Raw genomic sequence first — 22,801 nt, forward strand, 5'->3', positions numbered from 1 at the left:
AATTAGAATGACCAGAGGGTCCATATTTTCAAGATGCTCTATATGACTTGTGATCCCAATTCACAATATAATACATAATTTTAGTACCACAAATGTCGGGACGGCTCCAATGTTAGTATGTGAAACCGTGGATATGAAATCAAAGAAACATGGTATTTAATAAAGACCCGCCCCTTGTCTCATTTTTTTTAATTTTTAATTGATATATTTTTTTATAATTATAAAAATACGTACCACTTAAATTTCATTACATTTTTTTTTCTTTATGCATTTACTTCAACCCCTATCACTTAGGCTAACTCTAGTGGGTTTTCACTTCAACTCGAGGACAGGTATCGAGTTTATATAATAATTTACATATCATACTCAATCAACTGAATTAGATCCTTACCCTTATATCTTGTATCTTAATGTACCATTGATAAGTGATTGAAAATATTGTATCTTAATGTACCATTCATAAGTGATTGAAAATATTGTAACTTGTATCTTAAACTCTGTCTCTTATATTAATTCTTTAACTTAACATTGATGTCTGCTGAACATTATGTGCTAACTCTATCATCATTGTGTTCATAACTGGGAGGGAAGGAATTAGTATTGTCATTTGGTTTCCAATCAGCAAATTTGTACTGGGTTTACACACGAATGGTTCAAGTGAATGACGTGCCTCTAGAAAGCATAAATAAAAGGCTAAACAACCACAATAACTCAAGGGGGAATCTCATATATTGAAATCCTATAGTTTGAGTAAAACTGTAAATTACATACTTAACAAAAATAAAAATTGTAAACTATATAACAAAAGTAACATTGTATTAAAATTTTCTAAAATGACTAGATCAAAATATGATATAATCTAAATTAGCTTTGATAGTGAAAGCATAAACTAATGCCCCAATAACAATCAGTGTAGACCATTTTCAAGAGGGTGCTTGTAGATTGTAGAAGCAGTCAGCAATGCCATATCTTCACACCCTCAGTTGTTTCCTTTATTGGCTCCAATTCTGGTTCCAATATTAACTGGTCCCGGCATATGGCAATAGCATGCTCAAGATCCTGAAATGTAACACAGCACGGAAAGGTATTAAACTTTTACTAGGGAAAATAAATGTTTTCATTGATTTGAATGATTTAAAAAGTAGTTAAAAATGTAAATATAAACGTTGATACAAGTATTATCAGCAGTTAATCAATTAACAAATGAGCTTAATCAAGTAAAAATATTGCATGAATCAAGTAATATCAGATGCAATAACCAAAGCAATGACTTCTTGTAAATTCATCAGTTGATTTGAGTTCATTTTCTTTCATTTTGACACATCCTCAAGCACAAACTATGACCTCATTCTAATTAACCATACTCAAGGTTATCAAATCAAGATTCAAATCATAAATCATCAGCTAATTTTGGAATCGTGAAACATAATTTGTATCAAATCATAAGCTTCAAAGACAATGAAAAATAACTTCAAATATGTCAGAAAGAAACTTTAACCATAAGTTTATTAGTGTTTAAAATAATAATTTTAAACTAGAAATAGATAAAGCAACTTAACCATAAGTATGATAAAACAAAGATGAGTTATATTTGAGTTTGTGAAGCTCCTAGTTTACACGAACCAAAACAAGACAATGAAATAACTAGATAGAATGCACGCATTGAATGAGCGACAAATAAAGTAGAGGAATAATCAAATAGGATAAGTTTAGAAGTGATCCTTGAATTCCTTTTCATTTAACAATTTAAGCTTATAAGAATTTTCAATTTCTTTCACAATAATTGATGAAAGAAAAGTAAAAAGAAAAAAGAAAAAAGAAAAAAGAAATAATGAATCATTAAATCGTGTGATTTGTATTGATTATACGAAATTGCACTGATTCATTAATGGATTGTAAGATTCAAAGTCATTTGAGGTTTATCTTATGATACAAATCAATAGGTAGCCAAAATTGCCTAATCATATCAAATTGTAAGATTCGAATAACTATGATCATAGTTAATGCGCTATTTCATCTTGACACATCAACAAACATAAGAATGACCTTCTCATCCTATATTCATATATGTTTTGAAAATGCACTGCATTTCTGAATAAATAATGGAAGTTATTCTAGTACTAAAAAGTATAGGAGGCAAGTCTAAAATCTCTTAACGCCTAAATGTAAATTCAATAAAACTGCATACAATTGAAACCTCCTTTCTTTCCCCACACAGGTTCAGAATCTACAGTGCAATTGCAACTAAAATCCAAATCTGATGTGTTTCATCTGCATATATGTTACATGGATCACTGTTGCATTGGTTGGCCCAAGACAATTAGGGAAAGGAGCAAATAAAAGGCCATCGAAATAGGAATCTTAAGCATGAAGGAGAAGATCCTTGGTGAATTAAAATCCTGCTAAAGAGATGACAATTTCAACAAAACCTTACTGACAAGCAACTTGATATATTATTTTCAATAATTTCAAAAATTGATCCACATTTTCGAAAGGTGCAATTTGTAAATTACCTTTTCCATATGCATTGCTTGCCCAACTTAATAATGCAGTAGCAGTAACTAACTACGTATCAGGTTTACGATGTCTGAGCCCAAGACCTCAAGAAAAACAAAATATTTGTAATGAAGAGGAGATTGGGCTATGAGGAACAACAAACTATTTTTTGTCTCCAACTTCTTTGTTGTAATGAAATCATAGTCAGAAAAAATGACAATAAAAATAGTCATGTGATGTGAAATATAGATGGTACCTTGAATTAGCAAGGTCCTTTGTATGGTTCTTTAAAATTCAAGGAAGACGCTATCAATTGTCTTGAGTTTTTCCATCTCCTCCTCACTGGCAATTCCAGGATCAACATAACACAACTGAAATAGAAACAAGACCATCAAGTCTCATTATACAATGTTACAAGGCAATTACAAACTTCGGTTAAAAGAAAAACCTGATATTGTTGCTTCTTTAGTGTGTGCACTCCTCTTTTTATGAATTTCTGCCATCCAACTTTCTCCCTAAGTGATCTTTCTAGAGCAGCCGTTCTCTATAATGATAAGTCACAACATATGAGAGGATGTTATGCCACACACACAGAAAAAAAAAAAAAAAGATAAAAAGAGAGTAGAAGAAAACATATCTAAACCTACTTCAAATTGTATATCCTTACTTGTAGAGCTCTACTAACCAGTTACCAGAAAGGATCATAAATATAATGAGTTGTCATGAAAATTGGTTAAGCTTTGTAATTTGATCCGTGTTTTAATTGGTCAAGAAGAACTCATATGATATGCAAGTACAGAATTACTCACATCCATCTAAATAACAAGAAAATAGACATTAGCATGCAAATATATTACATGACCAGGATCCATAACCAGGAGACTGTATTGTGGAATTCCAGACTGTTGATATTTGACTTGAATTCCAACTATTGTTCTTGAATGCCCATCATGTTGAAAGTACAAGGGCCTGTCCAATAAAAGCTTATTAGACTTAAAACACCATAATAAACACAATTTATTTGCTGGGTTAGAACATGTGTACTTAAAATGCACCCCCACTTACGTTTTGTCACTAATAAGAACACGCCTCTGGCCAAATTGAACTGTGTCTTTATGAGAAAAGTAGTTCCACACAAAATCCATAAGAACTCGATGACCCTCATTTTGTCTTTCAGTACTGTTTAGCACTCTATCACCACTACTTTCTTTATCCACAGTGTCACGAATCCGGATAAGAGAAGAACATGGCTTTGCATCTTGGCTACAACTAGCTTGAGCAACAGCACGAGACATATATCTATCCATTGGTCCATGGGTATTTGGTGCTTTCCTCTTCCTTGCATCATTAATTCTCACTAGCTCCTTTGCCCCTACACTTGAACTAGGGACAGATAGATAGAGTGATTCAGATTCCTTAGGACCAAAATCCACTACCCTCACCCGGAGACCAAAAGAACGCAAAAGGGCAGCACATTCAGTAGCTCCAATCCATTTTTTTGAGCCATAGATAGCATGGTTAAACTGATCCGAGCCAGGAGCATCAAAACCCCTTTCCCAAGCAACCTCAAGCCACCTCTGGAGTGATGGGATATCAGGAACAAACCCTGAACCACCATACATAGCTTCTCTTGCTTCTGGCCTTTGTGCCAATAAGTGTGAGCTAAGTATTTGAATGTTACGCCAACCACAACCCCATCCAACGTCCTCAAACGGAATGCTCTGGAAATGATCAACATATCCTGACAAAATGCTTCGTGAGTTTTCACCATCTGACTCCAAACAGTTTCTTAACAAGGCCATCAAACCCCTTTCAACCTTGTGAAACTCTCCCCTTCTCTGCAAATCAACCAAGCAAGAGATCTTTTCATCCATTTTCCATGCCCCATTATTTCTACCACCACACCAACTCTTACAATCTCCAGAAGTTGCATCAAAATGCAAGCCACTAACCTGAAGAATATGAAAAAACACAACAAAACAAATACCTATGTGCCATTCTTCTCTTGACAAACAGATGAAAAAGTGGTCCACTTTTGATCATAAATGTAAAAGGTTTGGCTCCTCCAAAGGACATATCATATGAGATGAAAGTATCTTACATGAGAGTAAGATGATTAAATCTGGACCTTATAATCAAATATGAATGATTAAGATTTAATATCATGTAACCACTTAAAAAGTCAGGTGAGTTTAACATTAAATCTTAACTCTCATAAGATATGCCCTCGCCCCTCTAAATGTAAAAGATAATAAAAACTTACTTCATCAAAAATTTACTTCCATTGATAATAAAAACTTGCATTTCAACAAAAAAAAAGGGGTAAATAAAAGATAATAAACTATTGGACTCTAAATCTACTTGAGCAGCAAATGCACACAAAATCACATTGTAAGCTCATGTGGGCAAAATTTACTTTCATCACCATCCACAAAGTGAACCACTTTCAAAAGGGGTTTAAAAAAAAACATTTTTTATTTATTTTTTGAGTTTCTCAAATAAACAGAAAACGAAAAGTTAATCACTTTCGAAAAGGGTTAAAAAAAAAATCAATTTTTATTTTTTGAGTTTCTCGGATAAACCAAAAAACGATGGTGGGGTGAAGAGTGAGAATGAGAAGGAAAAAAAGGGGTACCGAAGGAGAACGATAATTGCCATCGTCATTGTCGAAGTGGGTGTTTGCGTGCCTGCAATTGAATTGAAGCAGTGTCGTCACTGAGCATGTAATGTATCAAAGGGTGAAGAAACGAAGAAAGATGAGAGAGAGAGAGAGAGAGAGAGAGAGAAATACCATTGGATTTGGGAAGAAGGAAACGAAAGATTACAGAAAGGGCAAGTGGCTGAATCCATGTTCATGACATGAAAATTGAAGAAACGAAACAACAACGACGCCGAAACTCGAAAGCCTCTTCCTTTCAAATGTTAACGGCGGCAACTATATTTGTTAGCTTTTGCATCTGATTTCTAAATTTTATTTTTTTTATTTTTCAAATATATTGTTGTGATTTAATTTAGAATGTAATTTTCATCAAATATTAACAACACAATTAATACTATTTCCAAACATTGTGATTTGAGGAAATTTTCAGAAAGAAGTGCGTCACCTTGGCAGGGGAGGCACAGTGCAAGAGTTAAGTTTTAGGTGCGAAGGTAAGTTTTTACAAAGTAAAAAGAAAAAAAAAATAGTAGAAAAAGAAAAAAGAAAAAAGAAAAAAGAAAAAAATCAGCCATTGATTAAAATTTAAAAGATCTAACGGTTTCAATTGCTTTCGCACGGTACGTACCTTTCAAGAATTTTCCTCTCGCACCGTGCCTCCCTTATGAATTCAGCCATTGTATTTTTTAATCTTAGAACTTGTAAAATTAGATAAGATTTTCAGTAAAAAAAAAAGTAGATAAGATTTAAAATTAAATTTAATAATAAAATAATAAAGAATTCAAATTACATAAAGATGAAGGATTCGGAAAAGAAAAGAAAACTTCAAAATCAAGTGGAATGATGGTGTTAATGTGATAATTGATGTTTAATTATCATTAATTGGAACAAGTTTTGTTATGCTAGGATGGTTAATTTCTACTGAATTTTGGATTATCTTTGATTGAGAAATGTTTCTTATTGACCGAGATTATTCTCCTCTATAGTGTAATTGAGATGTCGTGAATGTTGATGAATATTTGTAAAGACATTTTGATGATTTTTTTTTTATATAGTAAAAATTATGAGGAAACTTTACCTTAAGCTACCTAAGAAGGAGGGCACTGCACTTAAGTGAGGAGATAGAACATCCCAGACAAGCAAAGGCTGAGATTGATGCACTCCATAGTTAGCTAGGAAGATACTAAGTTACATTATTAGTTTCCCCACTAACACACGACAAAGAAAAGAGACAATCTCAATTTATGAGCTTTAAAATTATGCATATAAGATATTTTTTCATAAGATATGGGGTCTAACTCTTTTTTTAATTAATAGAAAGATCAGGAGAGACAGACATGACCGAAGCTAAAATGGTTCTATTTCTCTCCTAGACCTCTCTTGTAAATGGAGAAGATATACATGTTTATATAAAGGAGGGAAAACCCTAGACTCCAAGATTTCATGTGTAGCACCATTATCCAATTCACAACATATATGGCAAACATCATGTTCTCAAGCCAAATGAGGATCAGACAAGATAGCTTTATGTTATGCTTTCTCTGCGTCCCCTATGCCATCAAAAGATTAGAAACCAAAAATCCAACCAAAAGACTAGACTTTCTCTTATAATTTTTTATAGATCGAATATTTTTAATAAAATTAATAATGTGTTAATTAAAATAAATAGTGTAATACTAAATGGATACAATGGAGAAGCTTTACCAAAATATTGAAAATAAAAAAAAAACTAATTAACTGTGAACTCAAACACGAGTCTTTTAAAAAAAATTAATTCTAACAAGTTAAGTCCTACGAAATAAAATAAAATTCTTTATTTTTTAGAATACAAGAAATTTTCTATTTTTCTTTTGTAATATATATGGTTTAATCCCTAAAATGTATTTTTTTTTAAAAAAAAAAATAGATCAATTACTTCTCCACTTTTTTTCTTCTTAAAATCCCATCAGCAACGTCCACTATGCGTTAAAGGTCATTTTCTTAACAATGATCTGCCATCCACGTCCAACAACGTCGACTAAAAGACAATTTTGACAAAATAATTCCTTTGGAAAATAATAGAATTGATGCCACGGAGCAAACGTATGGTGTAAGACAATTTTGTTAAATCCTTATGAAAAATAATTGATTTGATGCCACAAAGGCGACGTGTGGTGTGGACATTGTCGAAGCAAATCCTTGTATTGCTCCAAAACATCTTGTGTGGTGAATCCACTTTTCAATCTTTGCTGGAAAAATCTTAATCAAGTTACTGATTTAAGTTGAAACTTCAAAGGCAAAATGGTATTAAATGATGGTTAAATATTGATTAATGATTATAATTTGACTAAATAGTACAGTATGTATATATTTATATATAATCAAGTTTGAATCTCTTAAACAAGATCACAAGATTTAATACCCCATTATAAAAAGAAAATAAGAATAGGAGATCTTGGTCTCTAAGTTCGAACTAATAAAATCATTAGCAAAGCCAGTAATATCTTACGTTCAACATAGTTGTCCAAAATATTCATATTTTATACTTTAGTCCAATTATAAATTGTCATATATGCTAACTTCATTAATTTTTATAATAATTATCTTAAAATTTATATCTAATGTAATTTCTTATTAATCGACAGTGTAGTGCATAGAAATTAAACTTTTATAAATAATATGCAATAATTTCGAGACATTAATCAGCTAATACAAATAAATAATCAGTGACTGATTATCTTAAAGAAGCCAATATACATAGCAGTGTTTGCCTGCATGCATCTTTACAAAGAAATTCAACAACCTTTCTTTCAAAACACCAGTAGCATTGCCAAATAACAACTAGGCATGCAAGTTCCTCATTTCATAACTACAATGTCTATTAAGATTGAGAGCAGATTAGCATAACTTTGGTCATTATATAAAAATGGTGTTTCTAGCCAACCAACATTCAGTCAGGATATGTACACAAATCCATTGGATCTTTCTCTTTCCCAAAAGAAGTGTTTGTTATGTAGTATAACTGTAATTAATTAGTACCACCCTTTAGTCAGCATCACCTCCCTCAACTATTTTAGCATGCTTAAGCTTTATGTTTGTCCAGGATCCTAGTGCCACTCTTGGAAAGAAGAAGGTCTCTCATCTCTTTGTAACCCCTGAGCTCTTCGAGTGCATCCGCTGTCTTTCGAGGCATGAAGAATCCAGAAGCAGTGGCAACTCCTCCCTCAAGTTCAGCCTTTGGGGAATGGGATGAATAACAACTTGGATCTTGGCGCAATGGAGGCGCTGTCCTGAGCATGTGCACAAGAACACCAACTTCAGCATCTTGTGATTTTTTTCCCATTGGCAGTGATGTTGAAGTGATCTCTGCAGCACTCTTCACATCCGCATTCTGACTGTTTATGCATAAAATAGTGCAAAAAGGAGAAAACAAAATAACATGATTAGATACTAAAGTACAAATCATTATATTAGAGAAGATTAAATAAGAGTAATGTGATTGTGATGAAACAGAATTCCCAAACATCTAGCAATTTGCCCATTCTGTATAATTTCTTCTTCCAATTAAACATACTAATAGAGAATATACAAATGGCCATAAGCCATAGCATAGCAAAACATAATCCAACAAGTTATCATTAGTTCCCAAAAGCCAAAAGGATTGGGTTAATAATAGTCAAAGGCTTAGAAAAAAAGGAACTCTGGGATCATATTACCAGCAGATAAATGACATGCAACTACATGTTCCTATTATCGTATAGCAAGCCAGCACCACTCTACAAGTTGCTAAAGTAGAATCCATCATGGTAAATTTGAGGTGTAGTACTGGATACCAAGCACTGGCAAATCTAGCTGGAGACTCACCTCCTCCCTAGTACTAATATATTAAAAAGTAAGGCAACCAAGAGATATCAATGCTTTTGAGCAAGGTTTTAATTATCGGTCGCAGTCACGTTGCGATTTTGTCGTGTTTGTTGATATCGTAGCAAGCGGACAAACGTGGCCCCAATTGCGGTTGCAGACAGTTTAAAAACAATGTTGCAGCCCAAATCACGGTCGTGGGCTGTTTTTTAAAACCTTGCTTTTGAGCAATCACAAATTTTCTTGGTGCGTAAGCAATCATATGTTAACCGAACCAAATAAAAACTAAAAACTGCCTAGTATTTTTTTGCAAGCTATTGGATCAAAAAGAATGACCATTAAAAGCCATGTTCTGGCAGCCACATGCAAGTCAAGAAATAACTATACCATAAAAGACGGTGTCAATCTCTCTAAAATAAGATGATCTAATATTTAACAATAAGTAGGGCTCATCTATATTTAGAGAAATAAAGAGGACAACCATCCTGTTGTTCTCAAAATATACCAGGAGATCCCAATTTTATCCACAGAAGTACAAGCAATAGGTTTTTTATTAAAGTGGATGGACAAACAGGTGAAAAAGGTATATCCATCTAGGGATATGAATATCACTAACTACTACTCTGTCAAACTTTTTATCTACAACCAAACTTGCCAGGGGATAAATTAGAGATTTAGTACGAGACTATGACAAACTTGGATTTTGGGGATGAGCTACTTGCTCACAAAAATAATTTTCTGGTTTTCCTGGGATTTAAACTCTGAAAACACCTCTGTATGTAAAGCAAAGAGTTAATATATGAAAGTTTTATTCTAATTATATATGATTCTGACTCTTAACTTTGACAGATTACCTAAAACAGAGGAATCTATTAGATCAGCAATGAGAAACTTCAGTTATTTATTCTTCTGAATTCTGTTATAGGAATTAAGCTCTTTATAATCATGAAGTCTTTTTTATCTCTTAGTTTACAGGGCTAACATAGACCACTTGTTTGAATTAAAGAATGTTAGGAAGTATTCTTGGAAATTTTTAATTACCTTATGCCCAATTACTTTGACTGGAAGAGGATTGTAGAGTTATAAAATAAATCTATGATGATTAAGAAACCTCCACATATGAACTTTTCTATTAATTAATTAAATCTTAATTTTAAAACCTATCAGAATCTCAGAAATAATGACAAGGAAACATATCCAGAAAGTTCCACAAAACAAATCCATAATATCAAATAATATTTTGGTCTTTTTCTTATTCATTAGCATTCCATGGATCAATAGGGTTTTTGTCCATCAAATACATATGTCTAGAACCTGGTCAGCGACTCAGCATTCAAAAATATCTACTGAAAATGCAGATTTTCTTTACCATTCTGAACATGTAAGCAGATTACACTAACTTCAAATGTGGCACAGGTTACACATCCATTATAATCTTTAACAACCAGGAATGGTTTTAAAAATTATAAATTTGTTATAGGAGGCATTGCTGAAATTATCATGGAGGAAGGAACTTTGCCAAAAGTAAAACAGTGATCATATCATACAAATTCACAGTATGCTTAAAGATGCGTATGACTTTAGCTGTGAATGATAAAGTCTATCACAGTACCTAGATTGAGCATCCGGTGGATCAACATCATCAACATCAAAAGGACATGAAAAGTCACCATCATCCAACTCATCCTGAAATGATAATCTACTTGAGGTTCTAGAAAATCCAATGCGTGGTGAGTCACTTGAGGATAACAATCCTGAGAACCTCCCAGAATCTTCCTTGCTATCTCTGACAAACTATGAAGCAAATACAAGGATTATCAAACAGACATTTGATTTAAACTGTAGAGTAGAAATGAAGGAACAAGGTTACCTTTTGACCAGTCCTTGAAGCTTCTAATTTCCTGAATGACCTGATTCCAGATGGAGACTCTTGTGATGAGCCATCAGTCCTTCTGGGGGATAAAGGGGGCAGAGAATTTCGACTAGGATCTGAAAAATTAGGAGAAAGATTTCTAGAGCTTTTGCCCATTACTGAATGAGGTATAGTAACAGGGGCTGTTTCAGAGCACATGCGAGTTTTCATTGGATTGCCACCACAGAAGTATGTAGGTGGCGATGGAGATGGTGAGGGTGAGAATGGAGGAGAGAGTTGATACTCATCGTAACTTGGAGATATTTGCCTATTCTGCATCCGATAGTTGTGCAATCTGACACCGTAACTATCAGTAGGTGGGGATGGATAATCATATGGCCTGGGAGAACCTCAATACACCGGCGGGGAGCCAACATGAGGATGGTTCTGTACAAAAGGTGCTGCTTTATGGAAGCCACATGTCCAGCTATGAGGGCGATCAAGTGGCATAGAAGACGGAGGTGCTTTCCCTCTTAGTGGAAAGGAAGTGGCACTAACACCCTTATCCAAGACTGGGAAAGACCTCAAAGGGTCAGTATTAGGGCTTCCAACATAATCAGTAATTATTTTTGTTGGCAATGAAGCTGAACACTCTAGGTTGAAATGAGATAGCACAGTGCAGTAGTTCACAGATATACAAAGGCGGCCTGGAAGGGCCTCAACAGGAGTGAAATTATATTCTTCTATCACTCCCCCTTCTGCTCGAGAGAATGGATCACTAAAGGAAGAGACCTTGTAAATAATATCAAAATTACAAATATGACTAGATGTGCTTAACTGCTTAAATATCTTATAAGCCGGGAGAAGCCTCATTTGAGAATAAAGAGCACGGAAAAGCACTATTGACTTCTGGTATGTCTTCTTGTAAGAGCTAGTAATGTCACTGGTTTGAGGAGCCACCACACGGGGACAATCATACTGAACAACCCACCTCTCTATAACCGTCTCAACAGAAGAGCCAGCCTCTTCATGAACAAGTATAATGTCAATTATCATTGGATCCATCAAATTCCTGTGCCAGAAGTGCAAGTTATCCAGAGCAGAAGGCCTATCACCTAAAGCCAAGTTAAACCACTTGTCGCTCCTCTTCACGCGAGGACCCATCGACAAGTCACCACCGCTTCTATCATGCGGGCGTAACAAAGGTACCCTTGAGTCCAAAATGATGTGCAAGCACTTCAAAAGAAATTGATGAACAATTTGCTCCAATTTGCCCAATTCAGGCTGCACATTATTATGCAAATCCATCCTACCCAGAGGGGAAAAAAGATTCAATTCCTAATTAAAAATTCCCCCCTCCACCCAAGAACATATCTTTACCACAAAAAGAACAAAATCTACCACTTGTCAAATTCATAAACCTCTCTCTTCAAATAGCAAACTCCACAAACACACGAGATAAAGACCAAATCATATACTTCTCACAGCATCACCACCTCAGTGATCACCACAAGTGAAAAAGAACCCCATCAGCATCAAGCAAAACCTGAATCTTGGATCACTCTGGTAATGCAAAAAACAACAATCAGCAAGCATGTCCACACTCATCACCAACAAGCAAATTCCAACTACAATGCAGATATACACACCCCAATGAAAGAAAAATCAATTGGACACACAGATCACATGGGGTTTTTAAGCAATCAGCAACAAACTAACACAACTTAATAATTTTCCAAAAAAAAAAAAAAACATCATCATCATCATCAAGAACAACATGGAGATCTAAGAAAGAATAAAGAATGAATTTTTATCATGTGGGTAGCACCAGAGAATCTCTAGAAAGAGGGAAATGGAAGAACTCACATGTTAGGTGAAGCGGAGACGAAAAAGGGGGTGATGGGTATGGTGGCATTGGAAGAGAGGCGCCATTGGAGAAAAGAAAAAGGTTGCGTAGAAACACACAGTGCCGTAGCGTTCTCTCTCTTCAACTCCTAATTATTATCATTGTTATTGTTATCTAATAAATTAATAACAATTATTAACAATGATATGCTAGTGTTTATTTTAATTGATCATGTTTAATGCTAGTAGTATTAGTTAAAGGTATATGATATGAATTTAGATTAATGTTGAAAATTGCAGGCACGAAGATAAGAAAGATATTTCTTTCTTAACCTCAGCTTCTCTCTGTTCTCTCACTCACTTGGCCAAATTTATTATCCAAATTCCAAACTCTATGATTGATTGGTGCTTTTTTCATTTTTTTTTCTTGGTTTTCTTTTTCGAAAAAATAGGACTGATTCTGGTTGGTGGAGTGATGGTATAGATTTCACCTTGCAGGGCATATAACAACAACAAAAGATTATTTGGATTTTTTTTAGGTTATTTTGCGTAAAATTAAGGTGGAAATTTGTATTTACACAATTTTTTTATATACAAAATGTACAATAAAAAAAGGAAGAGTGTGTCAAATAAAATGGTTGATGTAAAATAATAATTTTAAAAGTATCATAATAGTATTAAGTAGAGTGTTAGTATAACTTTTTTTAGATTACAACTATCTTCCATTATTGAAATAAATCTAAAATAATTTTGTGAGTTGATGAAATTGTTTTATGGTAAGGTCTCAATTTCTTTTCTTTATTTGTGGTGAAATCTCAATTTTCTTTCTAAAATGGAAATAGGAAAATATATAATATTGTGTTATTTTTCCTCTTAAGGCTATCTTTTCCTCTAATTTTTTATAGGTTAATTTTTTCTCTAATAATAAATAATTTCTAATTTTATGATTATTTTTGTTTGTCTGATAGAAGATAAAATCTTTCTCTTATCTTATTTAAACTTGTTAGATTTTTTGGTTCTAAATAATTTATTTGATCATCCATCGAATACGGATTTTTAACACATTAGTGTTGATAAAAAAATTGAAATTATGAATTATGAGATACTTTGGATTTGGAAGGAGAAACCCATATATCATAGATATTAATTGGATTATAATTAAAGGGTAACACATTTATCACTTTGGTCTAGAAAAACAATTATGACCTTTTGACTTTATTAATTGTTGCCGTAACACTGTGCTAGAAATTATATTCACGCGAATGCTCCTGGCTCCATTTCTCCCTTTTTATTTCTTCTATATGAAAATCAACAATGCACACTCTGGGAGGATGTACGTTGGCATCGGATTAATTCCTAATTATTTTTTTCTCTTAAATGATATAAAAAAATTGAGTTATATAATTAATCTCTTAAAAATGTATTTATTTTTTTCATAAAAATTGAATATAGTATTTTCTTTGTGTTGAATGATCAATTTGAAACAGTTTTTAAAATTTTAAAAATGACTTGACATGATTCCTAATATTTAAGAAATTATTTTTAATCAGCCAGAAGATATTTATAGATAGATAATAAGGTACAAGGATTACCAAAGAGAAATGTTTAAGAAATTATGTATATAACTTCTTTTTCATTTTAGAGACAATATTGCTGGAGAGAAAGTAAAGTAATAATTTAAGAATAAAATTGATGGTTTTTATTCTTTATATTTCTATCCTGGTATTAATAGTTAATTATTGATCCAAAAAATAAAATATCTATTTATCTACTTTTGCATTTTATATTAAAATAAATAAAAGTGAGGCTTTCATTTTCTTCATTCTCTCAATTAAACAACTATAAGATTATCTCTTCTTTCTTTTTGAAGCATACTTCGCATATTATTTTTACAATTAGTTAGTAACTATCTCAATCAATTATCTTAATCTATCCTCTTTTATCTATATATTTAAATTAAATTTTAATCTTTTAAAATCAGTAATAAATAAAATTAGGCCTCGATGTTCTATGATCTATGTTCCTATGCAAATGTTAAAATTAGTTCATAACATTGAGACTTTTACCTCCTTGTCTTCAACATTATCTCCAATATAAACTCTGAAACCATGACAAATGTCTCTATGATCTATGTTCCTCGATGTACCCTATGTGGTTGTTGGCTTGTTGCATCACTAAGGTTATGGTTGTTAAAAAAAAGTAATCACTAAGGTTATGGTTATGGAGAATAAATTGGATTTATTCCTCAGCATGATCATGGTATGGCTTGTCATTCTCACTTTTCATCTCAATATTTATTTATTTGGAATTATGATTTTATAATATGCATGCCAACTTTTTTTAGGGGGGGAGGGGGGGGGGGGTTGAAATTAAGCACATGCCAACTATTATTATATAATCTTTTATATAGGTGAAATATATATTACAGTTCTTTTTAAGAGAAATATATATTACAGTTAAATATGTTCATTTTGGTTTTGTCTTAGTATGTCTACGGTCTACTATTCATGTAATACTACGATTATATGATGGCTAATACATTTGATATTGTTCAATTAATTGCTTTTGGAAAAAAAATGGGCGAATATAAGGCTACCTCTGTTTTTATTTTATCAGCCAAAAACAAAATAAATATAGTACTATTACTTGGGAATAGGGGGGTATCTAACCCACATACAAGACATAAGAACCAGTGATCAAGTTAAACAAGGAAAAGAAACATATCCTCCTATCCTTTCCTTCATAACTCGTTACTTTTTGTTGAATTTAAAAAAGTGTAAATGTTCTCATCATATAGAAGCTTAATCCCACAAAAAATAAATGTTCTCATCATATAGAAGCTTAATCCCACCTACTGTTATAGTTACAGTGAAGCCAATTACATTAAGAACATCTTCAATGGGAGGTGCTTCTATGATTTCTTAGGCTAAGAAACGGTTTCTTATGAGTTCTTCTACATTGGAGCATAATGACATAGCAAAGTGGATTTCTTCATTGCTAAGAATAGTTTCTTATATAAAAAACTCTAATGTTTGGATTTCTTACGGTTTCTTGTATTAGAATAAAATTCTATATGAATTTCTTATTAATAACATGACACTGTGGAGACCACCAAAAATGATGCAAGAACCACAAAAAGATGATTAAGAAATCCATATGAGTTTCTTGTATTGAGATGCTCTAATATCCTACTACCTTCCAATTAGTTGTTTGCACTTTTTCATTATCCACATTAGCTTTATCATTTAGTGTGTGTGTTTAATTTATCATCTGAATGAACGGACACACATTTCAAAGTAATATTATATAAGAAATAATATTTTTTTTTTGCTTTTGGTTTAACCCTAGTTTGAGAGGTATAGATTGAGGAAACAAACATGTAGCCTTATACAATCTCTCGGGTGAGTTGAAACTATGTCAGTCTATGCAAGCTCCCCCTTGTAGCTTTCCTTAACTCCCATTTTTCCAGAACCCAAATAACAACAGATAATCAGTAAATTTTCATTTTAGAAAAAAATTACATCAGTAAACAGCATAATCCATGGTGTATATCAGAGAAATCATATCCCTCTGAGACAAGTCAATGGTTTTTTTTCTAAATTGAGACAAGTAAATGGTCCTTATATAAGTATAAAATAGTAGTATTTTTCTTCTTCTAATTAAAGAAATATACGATAATTTTTAAATGTATTAATTTAGTGTGAAGCCTATTAATAATGAAAATAAACGTATTTATTGAACTAAACCATATAAGTTGTACCATTGGTTAAAAGATTATTTTTAATTATGAGTAGTCTCATTATATTTAACCATCACTTAAATCAATAATTATATGGATATTTTTAAAATAAAATTTTTAAATTTATGATAATACTATATTAACTAAAATGAATTGACTTAACTATTTTTATTAATCTCAATAAATTAACTGGGACTACCAAGTATATATAAGATCCAACTATGTATTTTCTTAAGTGGGACTACCAAGTCGACAAACTAATAAATTTGTTATTTATTTATTTTAAATAACCAAATAAATACGTATATGTAGATTCTTGCAAACTCCTAAGCCATCTTTTCGTACCAAATAACACAACTTTTATTTATTAATTAGTTCTTAACGTGTTAAGATAAATTTTCTATTCTATTATTGTATCAATAAAGTTTCTCGTGGGCCGAATTAGTATTGGGCCCAAATCCACTTCTTCTTCTGTCTTAAATAATTGTGTGTTTCGTTAACGATGCCATCAAAAAATGGTATTTGTATACACGAAACGACGGAGACTAAATCTCTAAAACGCTTGAAACCCTAAAACTCTGTGTCCTCCGCCGTTCACATCATTGTCGACGTTCGTTCAGTTGCTCACACTCTCAACAGGTGCGTGCCTCTGCCTCTTCTTGATTCTATTCTCAATATCTGGTTTTTTAGCCTTGCGAAATTTGGTGTTGTAACTTAAAAAAATGCATTTTTAAATCTTAATTTTGTAAGATAATCCTTATATTAGATTGGTATCAACTCCCTAGTTAGTTTTTGGCTTGAATTTTGTAAGAGAGAGAGAGAGGGTTTTGTTCTGTGATTGTTATTGTTTTTTTATTGTAGTTATAGGCAGAAGAGAAGAGGGTTTTTGTAGATTTTTTACTTTTTTTTTATTGGCAAATGTTAGTTTGTTTGTTTTGTTAGAAAGGTCAATTGAGGGATTCGATCCCGCGACTTAACTCCCTCCCTTATCCCTTCATCCTTCCCCAACCACTGGGCTAACCTTATATCTCCAGAGGGTTTGTAGTTATTTAGAGAGAGAGAGAGAGAAAGAGAGAGAGAGAGAGATAGGTGGGGGAGTTAGGCTTCAAAGACGAATTGCAACCATTTCCTATTAGTGATAACGAGAATATGGACAGGTTATATGTGATAGCAATTTAGTGTATGCTCTCATGCTGGTTATAGTTTTTTTGTTGGTGCAGAGAAGAGAAGAGAGATGAGAGGAAGGAGCTATAGTCCATCGCCTCCTCCTCCACGTTACAGCAGAAGAGGAGGAGGGAGGAGTCCCAGCCCTAGGGGCCGCTATCCTCCCCGTCCCCGACAACAAGATCTCCCTACCAGCCTTCTTGTTCGTAACCTTCGTCATGACTGTAGGTACACATGGACTCACACTCGCCTCTCTTTCCCTTCCCTTTACTTGTACCTTATCTGTATATATCATTCCAACGAACGAGTGAGCAATTTTGCAGGCCTGAGGATCTTCGCAGACCTTTTGGTCAATTTGGTCCTCTCAAGGACATTTACCTTCCTAAGGATTACTACACTGGGTGAGTTACCATACTCCCTTCCCTTCTTTCCTTTTCACTCCTCCATGTATCATGCATTCTCTATCATATTTTTAAACAATACAGAATTTGGATTCAATTAGGGTCTGTCTTTTCTTTGAGACTGCTACTATTATTATAATAGCCAATTTCTTAGGTTTAGCAGTGATTTAGAGTTTTGAAGACATCAATCAATCAAGTAAGTAGAAGATGTTATTGGTAGTGAAGAATTCAAGCTATTTCACTTTCATTACATTATGAAGATGTTCCAAGTCTTGAAGATTTTCCACTCATCTTTAAACTGACACAAAGGTCAGCAGCCTAGTGCTTGCTTGCTTTATTATCCCACATCATTGGGGCACGTAAACTGCGCACACTTCTCATTACCAATTTCCTCTCTAACCCTACTGCTCCCTATTCTCATTCTGCTTTTTCATTTTCCTTCTCCTTGCAGAGAACCCCGTGGCTTTGGTTTTGTCCAATTTGTGGATCCTGCGGATGCTGCTGATGCCAAATATCATATGGATGGTCAAGTTCTTCTTGGTCGGGAGCTCACTGTTGTTTTTGCTGAAGAGAATAGAAAGAAGCCAACTGAGATGAGGACAAGAGAGAGAAGGTACTAGGATCTGTCTTTATCTACTTTTCTTGCCACTTATGTATTTGACTTTTGACTAAATTACTTTGCTTTCACTTCTGTCTGATCTATTTTCACATAATCATAGTTAACCTGAACACTGACTAGGTTCTGTCAGCATATAGATCTTATTATCACAAATGATTTTATTTGTGTTAACATTTCATTAGGGTGTTCTAATTTGTCCAAAATGACTTTAAACCCTAAAGGTCCATGTGAATGAAATGCCCACCAGAAATTTGCTCTTTGGAAAGTAGTGTAGATATTGTTGGTGCTACTGTCTGTTTGTTTCCTAATGTTTGGTATTTTTACCATTTTCCTCAAAGGGTTCTTGAAAAAAAATTCTATATTTTAACCTTCATTTATTTTCTGCCAAATTTTCAGTTTCTGCTTATTGCAGCTATGAGGTCAGGTGAAATTCTGATTGTCTATTTTTATGTCTCTTCACAGGGGTCGATTTTCTGATCGTAGGAGGTCTCCTCCTCGTTACTCTCGTTCACCTCGCTACTCTCGGTCTCCACCACCACGTCATAGATCTCGTTCTCACAGTCGTGACTATTATTCTCCTAAACGAAGGGAGTATTCAAGGTATGTGGCCTGTAATAATCGATAACTAAAAATTATTTTTGTTATATGTAATTGTTTTAAACGTCATTACTTTTGATTTGGTTCTTATTTAACACACGAAAGAGCTGGTGTTGTTAAATAGTTGTAATATAGGCCAGTGGACCCTGTTGTGTGGTATTTGTTTGAGTTTGTGCCATGGTGGACTATGGTTATGGATATGATTATCTCTCCAAAATTTGTGGTTGAAATTTGATTACCTTTTTGTTGATAAGGCCTTTGATGCAATAACCGGCTAATGTGGGTGGTAAAGACCAATATATCTGAAGTTAGTTTTGCACTTGTTTGATGCATTTCCTGCTTTGTAGATCTGTCTCCCCTGAGGGTAGAAGGTACAGTCGAGAAAGATCATATTCACAGCATAATAGAGAGAGGTCATACTCACGTTCCCCACCTTATAATGGGGGCTCAAGGAGCCGTAGTCAGAGTCCAGCAAAGGGCCCAGTCCGGAGCAGGAGTCCGAGTCTGAATCGAGATGAAAGGGAACCAGCCCGAGGTAGGTCCCCCAGTCAGTGAGCATGGGATAAGACTTGTCCTGGACTATTATATGCTGGATTTGGTCTTCATATTGGGCAAATTACTTCTGTTTAATGTTGTCTGAACTCTGACACAATGGAATTGGATTTTGGTTTGTTGTTTCATATACCAGTTATCTTTGTTGCTTGAATTAAACATGGTGGGTAAGTCTAGACCTAGTTATATTTTGATTTTGAAATTGATTACTATTTTTTATCTAATTTTAGTTGGATATTGAGACTTTGCTAGTATTTTCTATTTGTATGTTTTGGTATTTTTAAATGTGGCTGATGGTAAGAAATTTGTTCTATATATATTCAAACCAATGTTGGTCATATTTCTTTTTATCAAGAAATCGAAGAAGCTATACAAGGTTTTTGCCGGGTCTATTCATATGATATCTAATCATATAGATCATATAGATGGTTGGTATCTAAGATAAGAAAATTTATGATATCGATGTAAAGTCAGGTCTTTCATGGTTTAGAGAAAACGAAAATCATGCTGATGTAAGTTTTGGGTTGTTAGCACTTTTTTTTTGAAAAAATGTAAATTATATTAAACCCAAAATGATACAACAATAAACGGGGCATACCTCGTAGCTAGAGAAAATTAAAAGCCTCTCTAATACAAGAAGGTTTATATCAAGATGCTAAAACAAATGTAACATGTGCGCTTGTCTATACGTAAGAAACTTAATCTTGCTAATAATCTCTATTACAGAAAATTAATAATCTTCAAAAATTAGTTTGTTCCTAGATAGTTAGATGCAGTAGACTATAATTGCTATAACGCAATTTTCCTTGAACACCTGATGTGGATCTGTCCCTAATTAAAGAGTCAATAATGCGTTGTAAAGAAGTGAAACATCTGCAGAAAGGAGTCAAATCACGAATATGAGTTCCGTCAGCATTTGATCAATCACTACCATCAAACCAAACCCTCCAATTCCTATTCCTATTGTGTCATGGCATCAAACTAAAACTAGCCTTAATTTAATTAGAACTTTGTTAAAAGTTTATTGAGTATTTGTGGGTTGATTAGAATCTATTAAATAAGTTGGGATCAAAGCTTTTCTAAAAGTTCATTAAACTAGTTGTCTTTGTTTTGGTGTTTGGTTTCCCGCATTCCGAAAAATTGAGGGCAAAAGATTTTCATTACTAAGTTTTTGTTGATATCTAAAAGGGATTTTTGATTTTATCACTATTATATTGTTATTAAATTAAATCTAATATTTATGAAGTAAACAAAAAATTGAATCTAATATTTTACTCTGTATACCATAAGTCGGACGTGTTCATACAAATTTTAATTTGAATGTAAATATCTAGGGCAAAAGATCTGAAATGATTTTAGAATTATAAGTTTTTAAAGGACCTTATTTTGTAAGCATTCAAAATTATAATGATTAATCAAAATAATAATAAAGAAATGATAAGAAAATGATTAATTAAAATAATAAGAAATGATAAGAAAAGCAAATTATATAATCTGGTTTATTAACGTTGTCACTAAAAGTATACTATTTTTTTAGTTCTAGACTGATTTTGGTGATTTAGATACACAGTTTGGGGAAGTTTTTCCTAGAGACACTAAAAAAGAACTTTTTTCTAAATTTGAATGACTAAACTGTAAATTTAAATTTTGGGATTAAAAAAGATGAGGAGGAATTAAACTACACGTGTAATTTTAAAAAAGTTGCACCAAATAGGATCGTGTATTCTATTTTAATCCAACACTTTTTATAATTTTACTTATAAACACTCTCTTATTCAATTTTATCTCTCTAATCTCAGTTCTATCAAGCAAGCTCACACCACACCTCTTGCCACCTTCTCGACCTTTCAAGCATACATCCTAGCATATTACGTCAAATTCATCACGTAAGTTACAACATCGTTTGTTATCTTTCTATTTTTTTTTAAAAAAATTTGTTTATAATCTCAATTCTTGATTATGTAGGCTCTTTCTCCACTGCTCTATTTTCCAATTTCCCTCTAATTTCAATCATATGTTCGACAAAGTCTGGGCTTCGTTAATAATCCACAAGGTAATTAGTATATTTTAAAGCATACTTGGCAGAAGATAAATATGAATTTAGGAATTAGTGTGGGTGAGGAATCTGTACCCCTTGATGATGTACAATACCATTGATAATACCCATTGTCTTGAGATCCTCATCTATCATGCGATTGAGTGCAGGCACACTACTAAAATTCACTTAGGCCTAATAGAATTGACCATTGATATTAGGAGATCAAATTAAAAAAAAGAGGAAGATCATGTGATCTATTTAAGTAAACTAACTGTAAACGTTCGGTTGAAGATTGGTGGAACTTCGAAAATTTGATCCCTACTAAAAAAGATAGATCCCAAATTTGAAAGAAAAAACATATTTAAACCTTAAATAATTGATCTATAAATAAAAATTATAAGAGAATTAAAAATAATTAAAAAAACTTAAAAATTATAAATACTCCAAATATATTTTTACTAATTAAATTTCATATAAAAAGAATTATATAAACATGCTCATTTCTGTCACTTCACACTAATTTATTACTTTGACAAAAAAAATTAAGAAGCACCTTTTTTATGAATCGAAAACAACAAAAATACAACGAAAAAAATGCTGAGATCAGTGCTAAAATAGTAAATATAAATTTATAATTATTGAAATTAATTTTTTTGTAAACTTTATGCTTCATGTGTTTATTTAAATATAAGAAGATAATTTAAGTATATAAGATATTTAAAAAATAAAATAAATTATTTACCGGTTTATAATTTATTATAATCAATTCATTGTAAATAAAATTTTCAAGTATGGTCTAATTTTTTAAAATTAAGCATATTAATTGTCAATTTATTTTACGAGAGCTATTGTTATAAAATAAATTATATCAAAATATTATAGTTTATTAAAGTAATTTAACATACATTTTCCTTATATATTTTTTAACATTTACATGAAAGAAAAGAGAGAAAAATATAAAATTATTAACCTAACTCTAAAATATTTAAAGATAAGAGTGTA

The 22,801-nt window shown here is 32.6% G+C and overlaps 2 protein-coding genes and 1 pseudogene across 7 annotated transcripts; 1 reads left to right on the plus strand and 2 right to left on the minus strand.

Moving 5' to 3' along the window:
• Window positions 1-707: 707 nt before the first annotated feature.
• Window positions 708-5,589, minus strand: LOC114396108 (zinc finger-containing ubiquitin peptidase 1-like). 4 transcript variants are annotated; one of them, XR_003663236.1, is made up of 8 exons: window positions 5,288-5,586; window positions 5,132-5,183; window positions 3,562-4,448; window positions 3,354-3,465; window positions 2,945-3,040; window positions 2,753-2,867; window positions 2,514-2,600; window positions 1,840-2,399 (listed from the first exon to the last, which is right to left on the minus strand). XR_003663236.1 is itself a non-coding variant. In XM_028358007.1 (7 exons), exons 1-6 carry the CDS (start codon window positions 5,350-5,352, stop codon window positions 2,784-2,786), a joined length of 1,296 nt encoding a protein of 431 aa, XP_028213808.1. In that variant the 5' UTR covers window positions 5,353-5,585; the 3' UTR covers window positions 708-1,059; window positions 2,753-2,783. The 4 variants fall into 4 exon arrangements, 2 of the variants coding, with proteins under 2 accessions (XP_028213808.1, XP_028213816.1); XM_028358007.1 differs by lacking the exons at window positions 1,840-2,399; window positions 2,514-2,600 and adding an exon at window positions 708-1,059 and having other exon boundaries at window positions 5,288-5,585; XM_028358015.1 differs by having other exon boundaries at window positions 1,839-2,600.
• A 2,246-nt stretch (window positions 5,590-7,835) lies between these two features.
• On the minus strand, window positions 7,836-12,932 carry LOC114396133 (annotated as a pseudogene). The gene is made up of 4 exons (XR_003663238.1): window positions 12,711-12,932; window positions 10,863-12,407; window positions 10,605-10,786; window positions 7,836-8,526 (listed from the first exon to the last, which is right to left on the minus strand). The product of XR_003663238.1 is annotated as an autophagy-related protein 13a-like (transcript).
• A 3,987-nt stretch (window positions 12,933-16,919) lies between these two features.
• Window positions 16,920-20,053, plus strand: LOC114396145 (serine/arginine-rich SC35-like splicing factor SCL33). Of its 2 annotated transcripts, none has more exons than XM_028358039.1 (6): window positions 16,920-17,067; window positions 17,649-17,820; window positions 17,916-17,993; window positions 18,445-18,606; window positions 19,075-19,212; window positions 19,557-20,053. In XM_028358039.1, the coding sequence occupies exons 2-6, from the start codon at window positions 17,663-17,665 to the stop codon at window positions 19,762-19,764; spliced, it is 744 nt and encodes a 247-aa protein (XP_028213840.1). In that variant the 5' UTR covers window positions 16,920-17,067; window positions 17,649-17,662; the 3' UTR covers window positions 19,765-20,053. The 2 variants fall into 2 exon arrangements, with proteins under 2 accessions (XP_028213840.1, XP_028213847.1); XM_028358046.1 differs by having other exon boundaries at window positions 16,928-17,067; window positions 17,632-17,820.
• The last annotated feature ends 2,748 nt before the right edge of the window (window positions 20,054-22,801 follow it).

Source organism: Glycine soja, chromosome 2 (genome assembly GCF_004193775.1).
Source record: "Glycine soja cultivar W05 chromosome 2, ASM419377v2, whole genome shotgun sequence".
Classification (NCBI taxonomy): Eukaryota; Viridiplantae; Streptophyta; class Magnoliopsida; order Fabales; family Fabaceae; genus Glycine; species Glycine soja.